General features: G+C 47.9%; 1 protein-coding gene across 3 annotated transcripts in view; it reads right to left on the minus strand.

Annotated features, from left to right (window-relative positions):
- ARHGAP39 (Rho GTPase activating protein 39) overlaps window positions 1-21,585 on the minus strand; it is a 169,761-nt gene extending 148,176 nt beyond the window's left edge. For all 3 annotated transcript variants that reach the window (XR_015733464.1, XM_087890971.1, XM_087890970.1), the window contains exon 1: window positions 21,450-21,585. Coding sequence is in view for 2 of the 3 variants with exons in the window: in XM_087890971.1 (XP_087747097.1) it covers window positions 21,450-21,460 (11 nt within the window). In the remaining variant the exon portion in view is untranslated. The remainder of the gene's footprint in view (window positions 1-21,449) is intronic.

The following is a 21,585-nucleotide window of genomic DNA, read 5'->3' on the forward strand; positions in this document are numbered from 1 at the left end:
AGCATGCGCAGATGAAGGGGGAGTGTCCAGGCTGTGGAGGAAGTTTGATTGGCACTCAGTCGATCCAATAGGACTGAAGATTACCCAGCAAGTGGAATGTCGGAGCAGCGATGCAGGAAAATGGAGCTGTCAGAAAGAGAGATAGAGAGGCGGAGCCTGGGTCGCCCGTCAGCCCTCAGATGGAGAGTCAACAGACCCCAGGTCTGGAGGTGGCTGATGAGGAAGAGGAGGAACAGCTAGGTCCAGTGCCTAATGCCCGGCTGTGTATAAGGCAGAGGAGAGGAGAGCAGTGGAAATCTATGGGCCGGTCCTTGGGACGGAAGATGCACCGCTGCTAGCGAAGCCCCACTTTAGCTCTGGGGATAAAAGCAGGGGGCGGAGATGAATAGATGTGGTAGATAACTATTCATCTTCTGGATGGACGGACTTGTTAGCCTGCGTTGAGAGAGAAACTTTTTGCCGGGGCTGCTGGCGCTTCTAATAAAGGAATTTTTGAGTTCACTTCAGAGGGTTTTGACGTGTCTGGGGAGCTGGGGCAGAACAGTCCGGCTGCAAAATGAGGGGGCTGCCTTGGTTGAAAGGCCAGCGATGGCCTCCCTCAACTGAGACGGGCAGGGCAAGACGTCCCACCATCACTGGTCCGAAGAAGACAAGGTAGAAAGCCGTCCGACGATGCTGGTTTGTCTCTGCCTGCGATGGATCTGCATATCCCATTGTGCAAGGCCGAAAGCGGACAAACTTTGCAGGGGCTAAACTGCACAACTGTCACCAAAGGTGCTTTTTCAAGAGGCAACTGGATTTTCTTTCTTTTTTTTTTTTTCTTTGAAGACGTTTCACTTCTCATCCAAGAAGCTTCTTTGGATGAGAAGAGAAACATCTTCAAAAGAAAAAAACAAGGAAGTCCAGTTGCCTCTTGAAAAAGCACCTTTGGGACAACCATGACCTGGAGGATTGAGAATCTCTACAGACAAGTGTCACCGTCTTTTTCAAAAGTCGTATTTTGGACTTCCTATCGCCCTGCGGCTTCTCTCGGTGGTCTCCCATCCAAAGACTCAGCGGATTTGATCTTTTGGGGCTGATGAAGGACAGCTACCTCCTGGCCCAAAGTCAGCACAATAGTAGGAGGAAGACTAATCTGTGGAACAATTTCCTCCAGAAGTTGTGGGTGCTCCATCACTGGAGGTTTCTAAGAAGAGATTGGCAGGCATTTGTCTGAAATGGCAATGGGGCTTCCTGCCTGAGCAGGGGGTTGGACTAGAAGACCTCCAAGGTCCCTTCCAACACTGCTATTCTGCTAGTTAAATGGATTGATGAAGCAACTGCACTCAGTTAATTTCACAGTGCACCTTTCGGCCCGATTTCATGCCTCCTGTGTCTCTCTCAAGAGAGACTCGGCCGTCCATCACATAAGGTCAATCAAGTCAAAATGGCGACCACAAGATGGTGGCCTCGAGGCTCCGCCCACCCGCTCTCCGAAAAGCACAAGGCAAGGCCTTTTATAAGCCCCTCCTTTCAACTTTGGCTTCAAGGATGCTGGGCCATATAATACGAACCACAAACATCTTTGGGGGAGAAAAAAAAGAGACCATGAACAGGTAACGCAGAGGTAATACATTGCTACTACAGGTAATACGTTGCGTTGCACGACGGTGTGAATTCTCACATGCTAAAAATATGCCGGAGAGGTCTTCTTTCTGCAGGGAAGCTTCCTGGCGGAGGGTGGCGTGACGGAGGCGCCTGTGACAGGTCATCAGAGAAGAAATAAAGCCTCCGAGCTGCAGGATACCTGGCAGCAGATCCCAGATCCCACATTACCTTGTCCATCCGAATGATGGAACCGCAGGCTTGAGGGGGTTTTTAAATCAACCCGCTGCGCAGTGCAGGAATTCAGGTTTTAAGCACAGGTTTTCGCCAGGCTTGTGATTCAGAACCGCAAGCCCAGGTAGCCAACCTTACCTTAGAGCAGGGGTCAGCAACCTGTGGCTCTTTGGGCCCTCTGCTGTGGCTCCGTCAGGTGATCCCATCACTGGCTCCCAGTCCCTCCCAGTCACTCCTCGCCCGTAAGCGGACAGGGCAGAGACAGAGAAATACAGAGAGAGAGGGAGAGAGGGAGAGACATAGAGAGATACAGAGAGGGGGAGATAGAGAGAGACATAGAGAGATACAGAGAGAGGGGGAGAGAGAGGGAGAGAGAGAGAGAGACAGAGAGAGAGGGGGAGAGAGAGGGAGAGAGAGGGAGAGAGAGAGAGATACAGAGAGAGAGGGGGAGAGAGAGGGAGAGAGAGAGAGATACAGAGAGAGGGGGGAGAGAGAGGGAGAGAGAGAGATACAGAGAGGGGGAGATAGAGAGAGACATAGAGAGATACAGAGAGAGGGGGAGAGAGAGAGACAGAGAGATACAGAGAGAGAGGGGGAGAGAGAGGGAGAGAGAGACAGAGACAGAGAGATACAGAGAGGGGGAGATAGAGAGAGACATAGAGAGATACAGAGAGAGAGAGAGATACAGAGAGAGAGGGGGGGAGAGAGAGGGATACAGAGAGAGGGGGAGAGAGAGAGAGAGAGACATAGAGAGATACAGAGAGGGAGAGAGAGAGACATAGAGAGATACAGAGAGGGGGAGAGAGAGAGAGAGACAGAGAGATACAGAGAGAGGGGGAGAGAGAGAGAGAGACATAGAGAGATACAGAGAGGGAGAGAGAGAGAGACATAGAGAGATACAGAGAGGGGGGAGAGAGAGATATAGAGAGATACAGAGAGAGAGAGACAGAGAGATACAGAGAGAGGGGGAGAGAGAGAGAGAGAGATACAGAGATACAGAGAGAGGGGGAGAGAGAGAGAGAGACATAGAGAGATACAGAGAGAGGGGGAGAGAGAGAGACATAGAGAGATACAGATAGGGAGAGAGAGAGAGACATAGAGAGATACAGAGAGAGAGAGAGAGAGACATAGAGAGATAGAGAGAGAGAGGGAGAGAGAGGGAAGGGAGTGAGAGATATGACTGGCTGGGTAGGCGTAGGTGTGGGGTGGGTCATGTGACTGGTGGAAGTGAGTGACATCGAATTGGCCACGCCCACCCAGGTTTTGTGGCTCCCGGTGTTTTATTTTCTGTGGGAAACGGGTCCAAACGGCTCTTTGAGTGCTTAAGGTTGCAGAACCCTGCCTTAGAGGGAGATTTTGAGAGGCAGGTCGTCCTTGACATGCGGCCGCTTGTTTAGCGACCGTTCGAAGTCACGTTGAAGAAAAGTGGCTTAGCACCGGTGTGGCCTTACCAAGACCTAGTAAAGTGGTATTGACACTTCACGCGATCTCGATTCCATCCCTGTTAATGCAGCCGAGGATTATGTTGGCCTTTTTGGCTGCCGCCGCACACAGCTGGCTTCTTATTTAAGTGGCTAGTCCACCCAGATCCCTCTCGCAGTTACTGCTACTGATCTAGGTTACACCTATACCCGTGATGGCGAACCTATCACACGTGTGACAGAGGTAGCACGCAGAGCCCTCTCTGTGGGCAGGCGCGCAATTGTCAGCTGCTGTTCTAGTTTCTAGCGTACAAATGCGTGCCAGCCAGCTGCTCTTCGTGAGCACCGGAAACCCAAAAACCAGCTGGCTGGTGCGCATGCATGCACCGGCCACCTGGTCTTTGGGTTTCCTGTGTGGCAGCTGGTCTTCGCGCACACTGGAGCGCCAAAAACCCAAAGGCCAGGTGGGCAGTGCACATGTGCGCACCAGTCAGCCGGTCTTGGGGTTTCCGGTGCGCCAGCGCATGCGCGGCATTCCGGTTTGGGCACTCGGTGCCAAAAAGTTTCACCATCACTTGATCTGTCCCCGTCTACACACACACACAAACACAGCCAGCCGAGGGTTAAGGAAGCACTTGGCACACACACAGGTCGTTATCTCAAACTTGGCAGCAATATAATCACCGTCTGCCAAGAGCTTTTACTGCAACAGATAACATAAAATTACATACGCATTGCAAATAGTCCAGCAAAACAATATTCCTTTCGGCAGCTTCAGACGTTGTTCAAGTGACTAGCCAAAGTTCGTTTTTGTTCGTCACGGAGTTTTACCAGCCACCACCCTCTCTTATATAGTCTCTGGGGTGTGGTCCAGTGACTCAGTTCTAATCCCTAGCACGCCTCCTTAACTCCTGCAACCGTTTATCACGCCTTCGTTGGCGTGCATCCAGGAATGACAGCTCTCCATCTTCGCTCTCATCCGAGACACCTGGCTCCTGGCTAATCTCCTCTCCCTCGGCCGGCACCTGAGACAGTGCCAGAGGGGAAGGGCCTGGAGAGGGAGGCCTGGCTGACTCCTCTTCCTCATGTTCGGAGCTTTCTTCCTCCGATGAGATAGGCTCAGAGGGCGGGGCCACAACATCACTGACCTATACGATACCTGTGCATTCGGGTTTCTTTGCCCAAGCGTAAAACCTTATTTTTATCTACATCAAATATCGTTTCGTTACAGAGGTCTGTCAAGATCTTTTTGGATCCTGAGCTCGTCTTCTGGGTTGTCGTCCGCAAAATTGAGGGGTTCCCCTTCAATTCCCTCATCTAGATCGTTTATGAGGATATAAACGCCATAAACGTCATAATGGAAATAAAATATTTAAAATAAAATAAAGTATTTCCATTATCGTATATAATGCTCGAGTGATGCAGTGGCCCAGAGGTGGAGCTCTCGCCTCGCAATCAGGAGGCTGGCGAGTTCGATCCTAGGTAGAGGCAGATACTTCTCTCTCTGGGCATGATGAGAATTTATCTACTGAATATAACTCCGCATTGGAGACAGGAAGGGCATCCGGCCAGTAAAACACTCAGCTCCATTCAGTTGCCCAGACTCCACCCCGCAAGGGATTATGGGGTCATTAAAAGACAATGATGATCATATATAATGATCCTCCGAAGGGGTTTTGTTTCTTGCACTTCTTGCCCCCCACCCCCAAGGATGCCTCCAACTGATTCTACGATTGCCAAGCAGAAAGACCACTGCTGTTGTGGCCCGCCAGCGGCCTGCGCAGGCCGTGGCTGATCCCGACGACAAGGAGGCTGGTGTGGTGTCGCGCCAGCAGCCTGCGCAGCCGGCGCTCGCGTCGGACAGTGAGGAGGCCGAAGAGGATGTGATGCCAGAGGTAGAGACTCAGCCAGGGCCTTCAGAACCTCCAGAGGCTCCTTCCAGTGGAGAGAGTGAAGTGGAGGAGCCTCTCCTCAATGCTCGGGCACGCAGGGCTACCAAAAGGCAGGAGTGGCTACTCAGGAGGAGAAGGTCTCCTCAAGAGTAAGGCTTGAGGATAATTGGCCACTCCCTTAGCCTATTTAAGTCACACGCCGTTAGTAAGTTTCTTGCTGGAAACAACTTGTAATTATCATCAGAGCATTTTTGGAAAAGTCTTATCTTGCTTTCTGGGCTGGTTGCCAACCTTTGCTGGACTTTGGTTTATTCTTGCTACTTAATAAATTTGATAAGCTTCGCTGGTGTGTGTCAATATCCTCGGAAATCCGGAGCTGGGGCAGAACAACTGCAAAACACATCACTTTTCTTCCTTAGCGGCTTTAATGGAACGTGAGGAAACTCAAAGCATAAAACCCCAAATGTCTGGATGTTCCCATTTCCCGTGAAATCTCATCACCGAAGCAAGCAGAACAAATTGCATAATCAACGTCTCATCTGGAAGCATCGTTGGTTCGTACTTGGCCAGAATTTTCCAGCCAAACAAAATGTACCATACTTTAAAAAAAAAAAATACATTCTTAAAAAAGATTCACTCCCACAGCCTAAACACACTTTGGTGTCAGGCATGCAACAAATCTCGTAGCAACAGAAATCAGATATTTTCTGTTTCGAATGTTGTTGGTTTTTTTTTTTTAAATGTTGAGGAGAAGACACGAGTTACTTCTAAAGGGCTGTCCGAGGATGGGCTAGCGCTAGGGAATTCTGGGAGTGGAAGTCCACAGGTGAGGGGATTAGGGGACTGGAGGCTAAATCATACGAACGACGGTTGCAGGAATTGGGTAGTTCTAGCCAGGGGTGGGTTCTACAATTTTTTACTACCGGTTCTGTGGGCGTGGCTTATTTTGTGGGTGTGGCTTGATGGTCATGTGACAATTATTTAGGATTTAGCTGTTCTGTCCCCAACCACACGCACACACACCAACAGACGTTCAGGAGTAAAAGACCAAACCAGCCGGCAAAATCCTTTTCCTTAAGATAACGGAACTTGGCAACAACCTGGAGGCTGCCTGCCAAGAGTCTATTATTTACAAAGAGGAGAGATAACTTCTCCCCACTTCTGGTACATCAAAGGAAAACAGCTCAATAATTACAGAGTCAATCAAGTCCAGAGATAATCCAGCAAAGTCTATAGCAAAAGTCCGGCAATGCAGAATGGCGTGGAAGCTTTCAGCTTTGTTCATCACAAGGCTTCACTGGCCACCACGCTCCCTTTTATATCCTGTGGGGTGTGGTCCAGTGACTCAGCCTAATCTCTGGCACACCTTTTCTTCTGTTGCGCGCGCTTATCTCTGCGACGCTGGCATGGATCCAGCCAAGACTCATTACCCTCATCACTGTCCATCTGTGGCTGTGTGGACGTGCTTGGCCCTGGCCCTATCTCTTGCCCTTCGGTAGACACTGAAGGCATTGCCAGAGAGGAGGGTCCTGGAGAGGGAGGCTTTGTCAACTCCTCTTCTTCACTCTCGGAGTCCTCTCCTGCCACTGACACAGGCTCAGGTAACGGAGCCACAACATTAGCAGAGGTACTGGTCTACCAGGCTTTTAACTGCTTGCAGAGCTGTACTGATCTACCCATTTGTTTTTGGAGGCACCGGTCTACTCATTCGTTTTTGGAGGCACCGGTCTACCACCACACTGCCTTTTAACACTGATCAGCTGTAGGGCAGCCCTTTGAAGCCCCGCGGCAAGAGTTTAAACAGTTTTTTTCCTTCTAGCCAATCAGCTGGGACTCGGGAGGCAGCAATAGATTGGGAGTGGGGCTAAATAAAAGGTAAGAATAACGCGGTGGGGTCCAGCTCCCGAACAAAGAGAACCGGTTCGGTGACGTCATATCGTCACCGCAACCGGCTCAGCCGAACCGGGAGGAACCCACCACTGGGTCTAGCTTAATGAAAGGAAGGTCTAGGGGTGACAGGATAGCAGTCTTCCAATATTTCAGGGGCTGCCACAAAGAAGGGGGTGAGAATCAACCAGTGATGAAATCCAAATTTTTTTACTACTGGTTGGTGGGCGTGGTGTGGCTTGGTGGGTGTGGCAGGGGAAAGGATATTGCAAAATCTCCATTCCCACCCCACTCTGGGGCCAGCCAGAGGTGGCATTTGCCGGTTCTCCGAACTACTCAAAAATTTCTGCTACCGGTTCTCCAGAACATGTCAGAACCTGCTGGATTTCACCCCTGGGATCAACCTATTCTCCCAAGTACCTGGAAGCATCATAGGTGATACCTGGCTCAATAGTAGGAACTCAATAGTAGGAACAGTGAACGGGATCTTGGAATCCTAGTGGACAATCGCTTAAATATGAGCCAGCCGTGTGCAGCAGCAGCCAAAAAAGCCAACACAATCCTAGGCTGCATTAACAGAGGGATAGAATCAAGATCTCATGAAGTGTTAATACCACTTTACAAGGCCTTGGTAAGGCCACACTTGGAATCCTGCATTCAGTTTTGATTGCCACGATGTAAAAAAGGATGCGAAGGCTCTGGAAAGAGTGCAGAGAAGAGCAACAGAGAGGATTAGGGGACTGGAGGCCCAAAACATACAAAGAACGGTTGCAGGAATCGGGTTTGTCCAGCCTAGTGAAGAGAAGGACATAATAGCAGTGTTCCAGTATTTGGGGGGCTGCCCCAAAGAAGAGGGGGTTCAAACTATTCTCCAAAGCACCAGAAGGCAGGACAAGAAGCAATGGGTAGAAACTCATCAAGGAGAGAAGGAATCTAGAACTAAGGAGAAATTTCCTGACAGTGAGGACAATTAACCAGTGGAACAGCTTCATCACTGGACGTTTCCAAGAAGAGACTGGACAGCCATTTATCTGAAATGGTATATGGGGTTTCATGCCTGAGCAGTGGGTTGGACTAGAGGACCTCCAAGGTCCCTTCCAACTCCGTTATTCTCTCTTCAAAGTTGAGAAAGACTGACCCAGTTTTTACAGTTCCAGAATTTGATCGATCTGCCCTCATGTTCAGGATACGTTTGAGTTTGACCCAGATCACGTGGGGCAGAGCTAAAGTCAGCCCAAGGAAGGAACATGTTTTGAAGATACTGGCAGTCCTTGACTTATAACCGTTTGTTTAGTGACTGTTCAAAGTTGCATCAGTGAAAAAAGGGATTTAACGACCGTCCTCATACTTATGACGGTAGCAACACCCCCCCCCCCCCGTTCCCTGATCAAAATTCAGGCCCTTGGCGACGAGCTCGTATTTATGACGGTTGCAACGTCACATGATCGCTGTTCACAACTATCCCAGCTGAAATTCCAACATGCGAAGTCAATGGGGGGGAAGCTGGTTTCACTTAACGACCACATGAGTCAGTTAACGGCAATGATTATTTAGAATAATTAGAACAACCATTTGTCTGAAATGGTATATGGGGGTTCATGCCTGAGCAGGGGGTTGGACTAGAAGACCTCCGAGGTACCTTTCAACTCGGTTATTCTACTCTACTCTAAGAAGAGGAGTGAGCAGTGAACTCTCTGGTGGTTTATTCTGTTGTGTTGTTCTATTCCATTCCATTCCATTCCATTCCTTATTCTATTCTATTCCTTGTTCTGTTCTATTCTATTCTATTCTATTCTATTCTATTCTATTCTATTCTATTCTATTCTATTCTATTAATTCTATTCTGATTCTGATTCTGATTCTGATTCTATTCTGTTCTGTTCTGTTCTGCTGTTCTGCTCCATTCTCTATTCGATTCTATTCGATTCTATTCTATTCTATTCTATTCTATTCTATTCTATTCTATTCTATTCTATTCTATTCTACTCTACTCTACTCTACTCTACTCTACTCTACTCTACTCTACTCCATTCTCTATTCTATTCTACTCTATTCTACTCTACTCTACTCCATTCTCTATTCTATTCTATTCTATTCTATTAATTCTATTCTGATTCTGATTCTGATTCTGATTCTATTCTGTTCTGTTCTGCTCTGTTCTGCTCCATTCTCTATTCGATTCTATTCTATTCTATTCTATTCTACTCTACTCCACTCCATTCTCTATTCTATTCTACTCTATTCTACTCTACTCTACTCCATTCTCTATTCTATTCTATTCTATTCTATTCTATTAATTCTATTCTATTCTATTCTGATTCTATTCTATTCTATTCTATTCTACTCTACTCTACTCCGTTCTGTTCTATTCTATTCTACTCTATTCTACTCTACTCTACTCCATTCTCTATTCTATTCTATTAATTCTATTCTATTCTATTCTATTCTATTCTATTAATTCTATTCTATTCTATTCTATTCTGATTCTATTCTTTTCTATTCTATTCTACTCTACTCCGTTCTGTTCTATTCTATTCTACTCTATTCTACTCTACTCTACTCCGTTCTCTATTCTACTCTAGTCTACTCTAGTCTACTCTACTCTACTCTACTCCATTCTCTATTCTATTCTATTCTATTCTATTCTATTCTATTCTATTCTATTCTATTCTGATTCTGATTCTGATTCTGATTCTATTCTGTTCTGCTTTCTATCCTGTATTTTATTATTCTATTCTAATTCAAATTTTATTCTATTCCATTCTTTAACAGCCAAAAAAAAAAATCACAAAATTGGGCATGGACTCATTCAACAACAGTCTTGCTCAGCAACCAGAATTCTATTCTCAACTGAGGTTGTAAGTCGAGGACTATGCTAGACCATAATTGCTAGATACGGCCCGTCTCGTTCATAACCTCCCGACTTGCTTTCCTGGCCAATGTGAGTAAAATTGTGGCGCACAACAAGCCGTCGGAGAGGTTAGAAAATGAAAAATGAAAATTAAATTCCACAATATTAGGATATTAACATGCTTAAAATGGCTAAAGTAGATCTACGGGGCTGGAGAGAGAGCAAAAAATAACTGTAAGCAAGCAACATATTAACGGGGCTGTTTCCATTAAAGTCATAAAACACTGTTTATGGTAGCTATTGTCTAAATAAAGGCAGCAGATGCCGTACTTTATACCGAAATTGAATGCCGTGATCTTCGGAGAACTTAATATCTAATTAACAGGGAAAGTAAAGGGAAAAACTCCCCGTCGGGCTGAGCTCCCAATGACTTCAGGGCCACGGAGTTTCCTTCCTGGCAGCCATATAGGACAACTTTTCTGGCCAGGAAACGCTCAAGGAAGTCTCAGCCCTGCCTGTCGCTCTCTTGTGCCCTCCTGCTTGCACCTGGGCAGGCAAGGTGTTCGTGGAGAATGCGGATGTTTGAACCCGTTTGGATGGTCTCTGGATGCGCTCTGCTCTGGTACTATCCTGGCTACCGAGAGGCCCTACGGCCCTGGACCTCCGGAAAGGAGGAGGTGACCCAGAGAGAGATAGACAGACAGACAGACAGACAAATGGGATGGATGGATGGGATGGGATGAACAGATAGATGACAAATAGATGAGAGAGAGAGAGAGACAGATGAGATGGATGGATGGATGATGGATGGATAAATGGGATGGGATAGATGAACAGATAAATGACAAATAGATGAGAGAGAGAGAGAGAGAGAGAGAGAGAGAGAGAGATGGGATGGATGGATGATGGATGGATAGATGGGATGGGATAGATGAACAGATAGATGTCAAATAGATGAGAGAGAGACACACACACAGAGATGGAATGGATGGATGGATGGATGGATGGACGGACGGACGGACGGATAGATGGGATAGATGAACAGATAGATGACAAATAGGTGAGAGAGAGAGAGAGAGAGAGAGAGAGACAGATGAGATGGATGGATGGATGATGGATGGATAAATGGGATGGGATAGATGAACAGATAAATGACAGATGAGAGAGAGAGAGAGAGAGAGAGAGATGGGATGGATGGATGGATAGATGGAATGGGATAGATGATGACAAATAGATGAGAGAGAGAGAGAGAGAGAGAGACTGAGACACACACAGATGGGATGGGATGGGTAGGTGGGTAGGTAGGTGGATGGGATGGGATGGGATGAACAGATAGATAAAGAGAGAGAGAGAGAGAGAGAGACTGAGAGGGACACACAGATGGATGAGATGGATGGATGGATGACAAATAGGTGAGAGAGAGATTGATACACAGATGGGTGTGATGAATGGATGGCATGGATGGACAGACAGATAGTGATAGATGGATAGATGGATAGATGGATGGATGGATGGATAGATGGATAGATAGATAGATAGATAGATAGATAGATAGATAGATAGATAGATAGATGCCAAAGAGAGATTGGCAGACACACAGTTGGGTCAGATGGATGGATGGATGACATGGATGGGTGGAATAGAAGAATAGATGAATGAATATAGGTGGATGGAAAGAGAGAGAAAAAAATAAAATAGAAATAAAGAGACGGCCGAGATGGACAGACAAGACACAGATAGGATAGAAATATATAGAGATGGATGAGATGGACAGAGGGGAGATGAGTGAACAGACAGATATAGAGAGATGAGATAGACATCGGTAGACAGACACACAGATAGATCAAGTGAATTGATGGATGACATGGATGGATGGAATGGAAGAATAGATGAATGAATATAGGTGAATGGAGAGAGAAAGAGAGAGAGAGAGATAAGATAGAAATATAGACAGATGAGATGTAGACAGGCAGGTGGATAGATAGAAATATATAGAGATGGATGAGCTGGATGGACGGATAGACAGACACTTGTGCCCACCCCAAAGCCTACTAGGCCTGAACCGGACAAAACCAAGAGGGAACATCCAAATTAAATCAATATGAGCCAAAGTGGTAGGGGTGTTTTTCAGCTGAGAAAACCGGTTACGGAGAAGGTGCCTTGTCTTATGTGTGTGTTTCACACAGAAGTAATTTATATTCAGGCAGAGTTAAATGGTCGATACACAACCGCACGAGACAGATGGAGAAATGTCAGCGTTAAGAAGAAAAAAATGGAGGCGGCATTGCAGCGATTCATCTACCTGAAACGAAAACAGGAGACGGGATTAAAGTAGATTGTTTGCTTTGTGTCCTACCCGTGCGATAGCTCAAAGAGGAAAACTTGGCATGACAAGTACCGCCATCCTCCCCCTTTCAAGGGCCACACAGGTATACTGGCACCTGCAAAAATTAAAGTATCCCAAGAAGGGAGGGAGAAAAAGGGGGACACAATATATTACAGGCCGATCAGCCTGTTGACAATATTTCTAAAAATGTAAAATGGGTATAAAGCTCTGGTGGCTCAGCAGACTAATTAACATCCACTTACATCTGCTGCCTGCAATTACTGCAAGTTCAAATCTCACCAGGCTCGAGGTTGACTCAGCCTTCCATCCTTTCTAAGGTAGGTGAAATGAGGACCCAAATTATGGGGGCAATAAGATGACTTTGTATAAATGTACAAAAAGTATGAAGGCTATTGCTTAACGCCTTGTAAGCCGCCCTGAGTCTCCGGAGAAGGGCGGCATATAAATCAAATAAAAAATAAAAAATAAAATAAAGCAATTTTGTGTAAATGCTTTAAAAATAGGGGGGCAATTATTAAAAGTCGGCATGGAATGGTCAGAATGAAGTCAAACTCATCTTACTTCATCTTTTGATCGGGTGACTTTCTTAGTAGATTGCAGGTATGCGGCTGACATAATATATCTTGGCCAGTAAATGATCTAATAGTGTTTCTCAACCTTGGCCATTTGAAGACACATGGACTTCAACTCCCAGCTGGCTGGGGAATTCTGGGAGTTGAAGTCCACGTGGCTTCAAGAGGCCAAGGTAGAAAAACATTAATTTAATAAAATACCACGCTGTGTTCTGAATACACGTGTGGGCAATCCAGAAAGGATCAGGCAACACCCGAACGATTATTGGGGGGTAACATACATATTCTGACCACCAAGCTTCATTACAGATGTTAGAAACACTATATTTAATCGTGCAAAAGAGCCAATGGATGAATCGTTGTAGGTGACAGCCCTAAACTTCGAACTTTATGCTCCTTTTCCCACTCTCTAGGCTAAGAGTTGGGCCATTCCTATTTTGCGGATGGATGAATGGGTACATAGATAGGTGGATGAAATGGATGGATGGATGGGATAGGATAGATTAGAAATAGACAGACAGATGAGATGGATGGATGGATGCATGGATGGATGGATGGATGGAGGTTAATGGATGGATAGGATAGAAATAGACAAATAGAGGAGATGGATGGATGGACGGATGGATGGATGGATGGATGGAGATGGATGAGATGGATGGATGGATGGATATAGGTTAATGGATGGATAGGATAGAAATCAATAGACAGATGAAATGGATGGAATGAAAGATGGATGGATGGATAGATGGATGTGGGTTAATAGATGGATAGGATAGAAATAGACAGATGTATAAGATAGATGGATGGATGGAGAGAGATGGATGAGATGGATGAATGAATATAGGTGAATGGATGGAAATAGGGATAAACAAACAGATGAGATGGATGGATGAATGGATGAATGAATGTAGGTGAATGGATGGACATAGTTAAGCTAGAAATAGGGATAAACAGACAGATGAGGTGGATGGATGGATGGATGGAAGGGTATAGGTTAATAGCTGGATAGGATAGAAATAGATAACATTTCCCTGAAAACAAGACCTATCCAGAAAATAAGCCCTAGCATGTTTTTACATGTGTAGTATAAGCCCTACTCCCTACTCCCAAAATAAGCCCTACTTAAGAGCCTGCACAGACGCCCATCCGTCCGCCCATTCCATCTGGTTGCTCGCAGTGCTCTGGCCACGAAGCAAGGTGGGATGATGGTCTAGCTGCCCCATGCGCCCCACACCATCTTACCTCAGGACCCACGCAGACAGGCCGTCCACGCCCTGACACCTGCCTTGCGGCGCCAACAGCCCTGTGCAGCAGGAGCCCACGTGGCCGCCGGCCCACTTCTTCTGCTTGCTCACGGCTGCAATGGAGCAGGAAGCCAAGGGGTGTGTCGGTGCCAGAGCCGCGAGTCGAGGCAGGTGTCAGTGCATGGATGGCCTGGTTGCGGGGACCCGGAGGTAAGCCAGTGCAGGGCACATGGGGCAGCTCCACCCGCCTCGCTTCATGGCTGCGGCACCGGCACCGATGCATTGCTCGGACTCGTGCTCTGTTGCAGCCGTGAGCAAGCAGACGAAGTGGGCTGGCAGCTACGTAGGGTCCTGTTGGATGGGGATGCAGGTGCGGTGGTCATCAGGCGAGGCAGGTGTCAGGGCGTGGGTGGACTAGCTGCGGGAGACAGACAGACGGATGAGACGGACGGACGGATGGAAGAACAGACAGAAATAGATGGATGAGACGGTTGGGTTTATTATTTTTGCATTTGTTCTCGTTATTAACTACCTGGAGTGTCACTGTATTATAGAAAGGCAGAGTATTAGTCACTAAGCACATCAATAAAAGCATGATTTAAGGACAGTAGCTACCATGCAAATAAGCGTCTCTCAAATGATTTGAGCCGAAATGCTTTATTTTGATCCCATACAATGAAGAATGTCGAAACGTACGCACACACATACCAAAAACACACACAGCAAAACATATCGAAGGAAGCAAACTAAAAAAGAATATGGAAATGAATGTTATTTCTTTCTTTATATAAAAAAAAGGATTTTTCAGTATAAATATCCTTTAAAAATATCTCTCCTTGTTTCTAACACTTTCCATTTATTCATTTATTTTAGACCCATTATGTTACATCTAATTCCTAAGCACATCCCTGTGACAATAGAATGAATATTAATGTAAAGCAATATAGCATTGAAGAGAGCCAATTCAGTCAAGTGGTTAAGATGTTGAGCCACAAACTGGGAGACTGTGAGTTCTAGTCCTGCCATAGGCACGAAAAGAAGATGGGGGACTTTGGGCCAATCACCAGGAGACTGTGAGTTCTAGTCCTGCCTTAGTCATGAGAGTTGGCTGGGTTACTCTGGGCCAATCACCAGGAGATGGTGAATTCTAGTCCAAAGCATGACTATGAGAGTTGGCTGGAGAACATTGGGCCAATCACTAGGAGATGGTGAATTCTAGTCCTGCCTTAGTCATGAGAGTTGGCTGTGGGACACTGGGCCAATCACCAGGAGATGGTGAATTCTAGTCCAAAGCATGACTATGAGAGTTGGCTGGGGAACATTGGGCCAATCACTAGGAGATGGTGAATTCTAGTCTTGCCTTAGTCATGAGAGTTGGCTGTGGGACACTGGGCCAATCACCAGGAGATGGTGAATTCTAGTCCAAAGCATGACTATGAGAGTTGGCTGGGGAACATTGGGCCAATCACTAGGAGATGGTGAGTTCTAGTCCCGCCTTTGTTATGAGAACTGCTGGGTTACTCTGGGCCAATCACCAGGAGATGGTGAATTCTAGTCCCGCCTTAGTCATGAGAGTTGGCTGGGTTACTCTGGGCCAATCACCAGGAGATGGTGAGTTCTAGTCCCGCCTTTGTTATGAGAACTGCTGGGTTACTCTGGGACAATCACCAGGAGATGGTGAGTTCTAGTCCCACTTTAGGCACGAAAGCTGCTGGGTGACTTGGTCATTCTCGTTCAAGGTTGTTGTGGGAAAAACAGAAACAGGAAGGGGTATTAGGTACATTCGCTACCTCGAGTTACTTATAAACAATAATAAAGGTGAGATAAAAAAATGAAAAGGCAGCGATCCGTATTTTTGTAAGGCCGTTACAGGAATGTCACATGAAAAATCACCGGAAGTCAAGCTTTATCACGGGGGTCCCTCCACGCAAGAAAGCAGATTGAGGAACGCAGAGTAACAACAAATTTGTAGCGTATTCCGTTCCGTGGGACTTCCTTCCGACGCGATTCCACTGGCCCAATACCTCTCTTCCACCATTCAAAACTCCACAGAGACCCACAAAACGAGACCTCCATGTCCCGAAAGTCGCATCTGTTCTTCTCTTGATCTATGGAGCACCACTTATAGAGAGCTGGATGACTTCTCCACAAGAACTGGACTTTGGCAAATCAAACAATAGTTCACGTCGGCCTCCACCACCTCAGAAGAGAAGTTCTTCTTCCTTCAACGCTGCCTCTACCACGGGCTCCTCAGAAAAGCTCTGCAGATGTTCCTCAACCATTGATTCGGAGAAGGCCTGTCCACAACGAATTGGGAGTTTGGAGGTCTCCATCTCAGCTATAATTTCTTCTACAGCTAAGATTCCAGATACCCTGTTTCTCCGAAAATAAGACCTCCCCTGATAATAAGCCCAATCGGGCTTTTGAGCTCATGCGCTAAAATAAGCCTCCCCCCGAAAATAAGCCCTCCCTGAAAATATTTAAACACAGAGCTGGAAATCAGGTAAGACGGCAAGAGGAGCCCCATCTTGCTCCACGCGCCCCAAAATCCAGGAGCCTGGATAGCTCAGCAGACTAATGCATTGTAATTTAACTCCAGCTATCTGCAATTAGTAAGTTCGAATCTCGCCAAGGCTCAAGGTCGACTCAGCCTTCCATCCTTTCTAAGGTAGGTAAATTGAGGACCCAGTTTGTGGGGGCAATAAGCTGACTTTGTATAAATATACAAAAGGATAAAGGCTATTGCTTAACGCATTGTAAGCCGCCCTGAGTCTCCGGAGAAGGGCGGCATATAAATCAAATTTAAAAAAAAAAAAATAAGACCTCCCCGAAAATAAGGCCAAGTGCTTATTTTGGGGTTCAAAAAAATATAAGACAGGGTCTTATTTTCGGGAAAACACGGTAGCTGGTTCAGCCTCAAAGTCTGGAAGAAAAACAGACCGAGGAGGAGGAGGAGGAGGAGGAGGAGGAGGAGGAGGAGGAGGAGGAGGAGGAGGAGGAGGAGGAAGAAAAATGCTGCGTCTTCTTTTGATATTTACCGGAAAGCTATAAGAAGGATAGAATCCGCGTGCTGGCATTTTAAGGTCCATCGTCAAGAAATTCAAATTGCTTCAAGCAAAAGCAGAGGAGGAGATTGGAAATGCTGGTCAATGGTGGCTTGAGGTTGCGACCATCCAAGATCTGGGGTTTAGAAATGATTAGAAATGGGGAGAAGACTGAAAGGAAGGGCCACCATCATCAATCATCATCCTATCCACTGCAGGATGAAGACCTCGTCCGCATGTTTCCAACTTATACTGTCCAGAGCTTTCTCTTTGCCAATGGGCGCCCGCCATGCTTGCATGATGTTACACGGGGAGTCCTCGGCTTACGACCACAACTGAGCCCAACATTTCCGTTGCTAAGTGAAACACTTAAGTGAACTTTGCCCCCTTTTTTTATGGCCTTTCCTGCCAGAGCTGTTGAGTGAATAATACAGTTGTCCAAGTGAATCTGGCTTTCCCCGTGGGTTTCGCTGGTCGGCAGATCCCAAAAAGGGATCCCGTAACACACACCCATGGGACATTGCAACCGTTGTAAATATGAGTCAGTTGCCAAGCGTCTGAATTTTGATCACGTGACCACGGGGATGTTACAACAGTCGTACGTGTGAAAAATGGTCGTAAGTTCACTTTTTTCACTGTAACTTTGATCGGTCGCTAAACAAACTGCTGTAAGTTGAGGACTACCTGTATACACACACACACACACTCACACACACAGAGGTAGTCCTCAACCTATGACCACAATTGAGCCCAAAATGAGTTTTTCCCCATTTTATGACCTTTCTCGCCAGAATTGTTAAGTGAATGACTGCAGTTAAATTAGTAAAGCGGTTGTTAAGTGAATCTGCCTTCCCCACTGACATTCCTCATCAGAATGTCGCTAAAGGAGATCACATGACCCCGGGATGCTGCAACTGTCATAAATGTGAGTCAGCTGCCAAGTATCCGAATGTAAATCACGTGACCACGGGGGATGCTGGAATAGTCGTCTGAAAAACAGTCGTAAGTCACTTTTTTCAGTGGCGTTGTAACTTCGAATGGTCACTAAATGAACAGTTGTAAGTTGAGGACTACCTGTATGTACATAGTACCGATGTTTCTCCACTTAAAGCCACAACTGAGCACAAAATTCCTTTGCTGCTAAGCGAGATGGTTGTTAGGTGAGTTTTGCCCCATTTTACGACCATTCTCGCCATAGTTGTTAAGTGAATCACTGCACTTGTTAAGTGAGTAACATGGTTGTTAAGTAAATCTGGCTTCTCCATTGACAAAAGGTCACAAAAGGGGGATTTCATGACCCCCAACACCACACTACAACCATCATAAATACGAGTGGGTAGGCCAAGAGACTGAATTTCGACCATGGGGATGCTGCAACGGTCGTAAGTGTGAAAAACGATCGTAAGTCACTTTTTTCAGTGCCGTTGTAAATCTGAACGGTCACTAAACAAACCGTTGTAACTTGAGGACTATCTGTATGAGACACATTGTTCATCATGATGAAATGGCAGAGAAGAGCCGCTTTCAATCTCCATTTTTTTAATCCTTGCATAAAAATTCAAGGACCCCAAAATCTCCAACCGTACATTTAAAATTTTAAGGACAGGGTCTTTTTCAATTCAAATTCACCTTTAGAGACCACAAACTCAGCAATCAAGCGACCTTTGACCTTCTGCTTTGCATGAAGCCCGAAAACTTGGGAGGAAAACTTTTGAGTGGGCCACGGTCCCCTTCCCCACTAAATCGGTAGCACAAAATCTCTCTCATCCCTTTTGCTCCAATCCCACAAACAAGAGCAAACAAAAATTGCTGAAGATCCATCCAAGTTAATAATCCTGGCATGACAGTCTCAAAAAAAAAATTGATTTTTTTTAATGAATACAGGTAGTCCTCTAATTATGACAATTGAGCCCAAAATTTCCATCCTTAAGCAAGACAGTCGCTAAGTGAATCTTGCCCCGTTTTATGACCTTTCTGGCTTCGCTTGCAAGAAGGTCGCAAAAGGGGATCCCGTGGCCCCCAGGGAGGCCGCCGCAACCGTCATAAATCTGAATCAGTTTTGCCAAAGGTCTGAATTTCGATCCCGTGACCATGGGGATGTTGGAACGGTCGTAACTGTGAAAAACGGTGAGCTGTCATTAATGTGAGTCAGCTGAATGTAAATCACGTGACCATGGGGATGCCGCCATGGTCATTAAGGGCGAAAAATGGCCGTAAGTCACTTTTCCCAGTGCCGCTGTCGAGAGCGAGAACGAGCTGTAAAAGGTTAGGCAACGCATTTGTGAATAATTGATGCAGCAAAGAGAAAAGTTGGACTGGGGACAGATTCTCCCACCCCCCCACCTCAATACCTAAAATCAAAGCCACATCTTGCTAAATTTAAACCCTCGGTGTGCAAACTGCAGGGGTGTCGTTTTCGCTCTGCCCCCCGCCCCCCATTTCCATCCCCGGGCAATTAGCATCCGACAGCACAGATGCAGACCCGAGGCAGCATCTTGCTACGGCAGTTCACGCTCAAAAGCAACAACTAACAGGACCACATTTAGCCAGGCTCGCTCCCGCACAACCACACAGGATGTGCCCCGCATCCGAGAGCGCCAAGAAACGGAGCGGCTGCCATCCAACTGGCACCTTCCGAAGCTCCGACGGGCCAGAGGTGATACGGTGTCAATTGGCCGGAGAGCCACCGAATCTCCAAGCAAAGCCACCTGGCTCGTTCGCACACAAGCCAAGATCAGATCCAGTCTGCTGGGGAAAGGGGGGGAGGGTTTAAGAGGGCCAAGCACGATTTCCCCACCCCCTCCACCCCCCCCCCAAAAAATAGAGAGAGAGAGAGAGAGAGAGAGCAGGCGAGGGATTTGCAAAGCTGGAGCCTTGGAAGGAAAGGGAGAGAAACGTGCCAGCTGCATACCAATCCTCGCCCTTGGGTGCTCCTGAGTGTGTTCCGGGCTAAGCCTCGCACACACCCGGCCTTCACACACACACACACACACACACCACCCGAATGCCAACCTTTGCCCTCTCACTGCACCACCAGGCCGCTGCAGCCCACCCGAGCCGCAGAAGGCAGGTGCCCACATTCGCCTCTCCCGGCGGAGAAGCAGTGCCACCTTCTCGAAGGTCCGTCGCGCACGGCGTGCCCGCTCTCTGGTGTCGTCCTTCAGAACTCCTTCCGACGATACGGGGTATCTGAGCAAGGCAAACCCCCCCACACACACACACCCTTTCACAAGCTCCTTCCTTCCCCACTCCTCTCCCCCCCCCACCTCCCCGCCTTCCTCCACCCTGCAGCCTCCATGCTTTCCACATCTCCGCAAGAGCTTCCATCCGCCCTACACACCCCTCAGCCCCCCCCAAGGAAAAAGACCCCCACCCCCCCAATAAACAACCACGCACGGGCTCCAGCCCCACAGCCCCCACCCCACCAGGCAACAGCCATCAAGGCTTGCAAAAAAATTAAAAAAAAAAAACCAGGGCCGCAGGAGCAATGCATGCCAGCCTTTGCAATTCGCCTCTCCCCCCATCCCTTGTCCCCAAAATCTATTTCTTGCTGGGGGGGGGGAAGACACCCCTTAAATAGACCACCCACCCACCCACCCACCCTTGAAGCCTGATTCTTCTTCTCCTTCCCTCCCCCCCCCCCAAGACATTACAGCAAAGCAATCTGGCAGGGTGGGAAGAGGGGAGACGGAGGAAACGGCACCTGCTGCAAAGGGATGGGTGAAAGCAGGTGCTATGCCAAGGGGGGGGGTCCCTCCAAAGAGACCCCCAGTGAAAGGGAGGAGGGAGAGGGGGGGAAGGTCAGATGGAGGAGGAGGAGGAGGGGGTTGCAGAATGACCCCCAGGGAGTAACATGGAGTGGGGGGGGTCTTATAGGGGAGCAATATATGGACTCCCCCCCCACAAGCAGGAAGAAAAGGGGCACCCCACGGGCATCGAGAAGGTCCTGTCCTAAAGGGTCCTGCCACCCCCATCCCCCTTTTGGCAGGTCAGCTGGAAGGGGGGGAGAGGAGAAAGATTGGGGTGCAAGGGAGGGATTGGACCCCCCCCAATCCTGGGTGGGGCTCTGGCTGGGGGTGGGAGCCTCGTCCCAAAGGGGGAGGAAGGGGCGGAAAGGGGAGGAGGATTTTGGACGCCCCCAGCCCCAATTACAGAGGAAGGGAAAGAGGGGAGGGGGGGTTCCTGCAAGGAGCCAAGGCTGCGGATGATGGGAGCTGGGGTGAAGCAGGCAGCGCAAGGGCAGCGGGGTATTGCTGCTGCTGGAGGGGACCCCCTCCCCTCAAGGATGCTTGGGGAGGGGGGGGCTGCAGCTGCATCCCGGGGGGGGGGTCCCCATAAGGGGTCAGGGGGGAGGAAGGGGGGGTCTTTCCTACCTCTCCGCCATCTTCGCCCCGGGCCGGCGGGGTGGTCACCGGGCGCGGCGAGGGGCGGCGGCCCCCGCCCGGCAGCCCATGGCCCCGGCAGCGCTGCGGCTCCCGCTCCGCCGCCGCCGCCTCCCGGCCACCGACT

This window comes from Pantherophis guttatus, chromosome 3 (assembly GCF_059756535.1).
Source record: "Pantherophis guttatus breed Tessera chromosome 3, ASM5975653v1, whole genome shotgun sequence".
Classification (NCBI taxonomy): Eukaryota; Metazoa; Chordata; class Lepidosauria; order Squamata; family Colubridae; genus Pantherophis; species Pantherophis guttatus.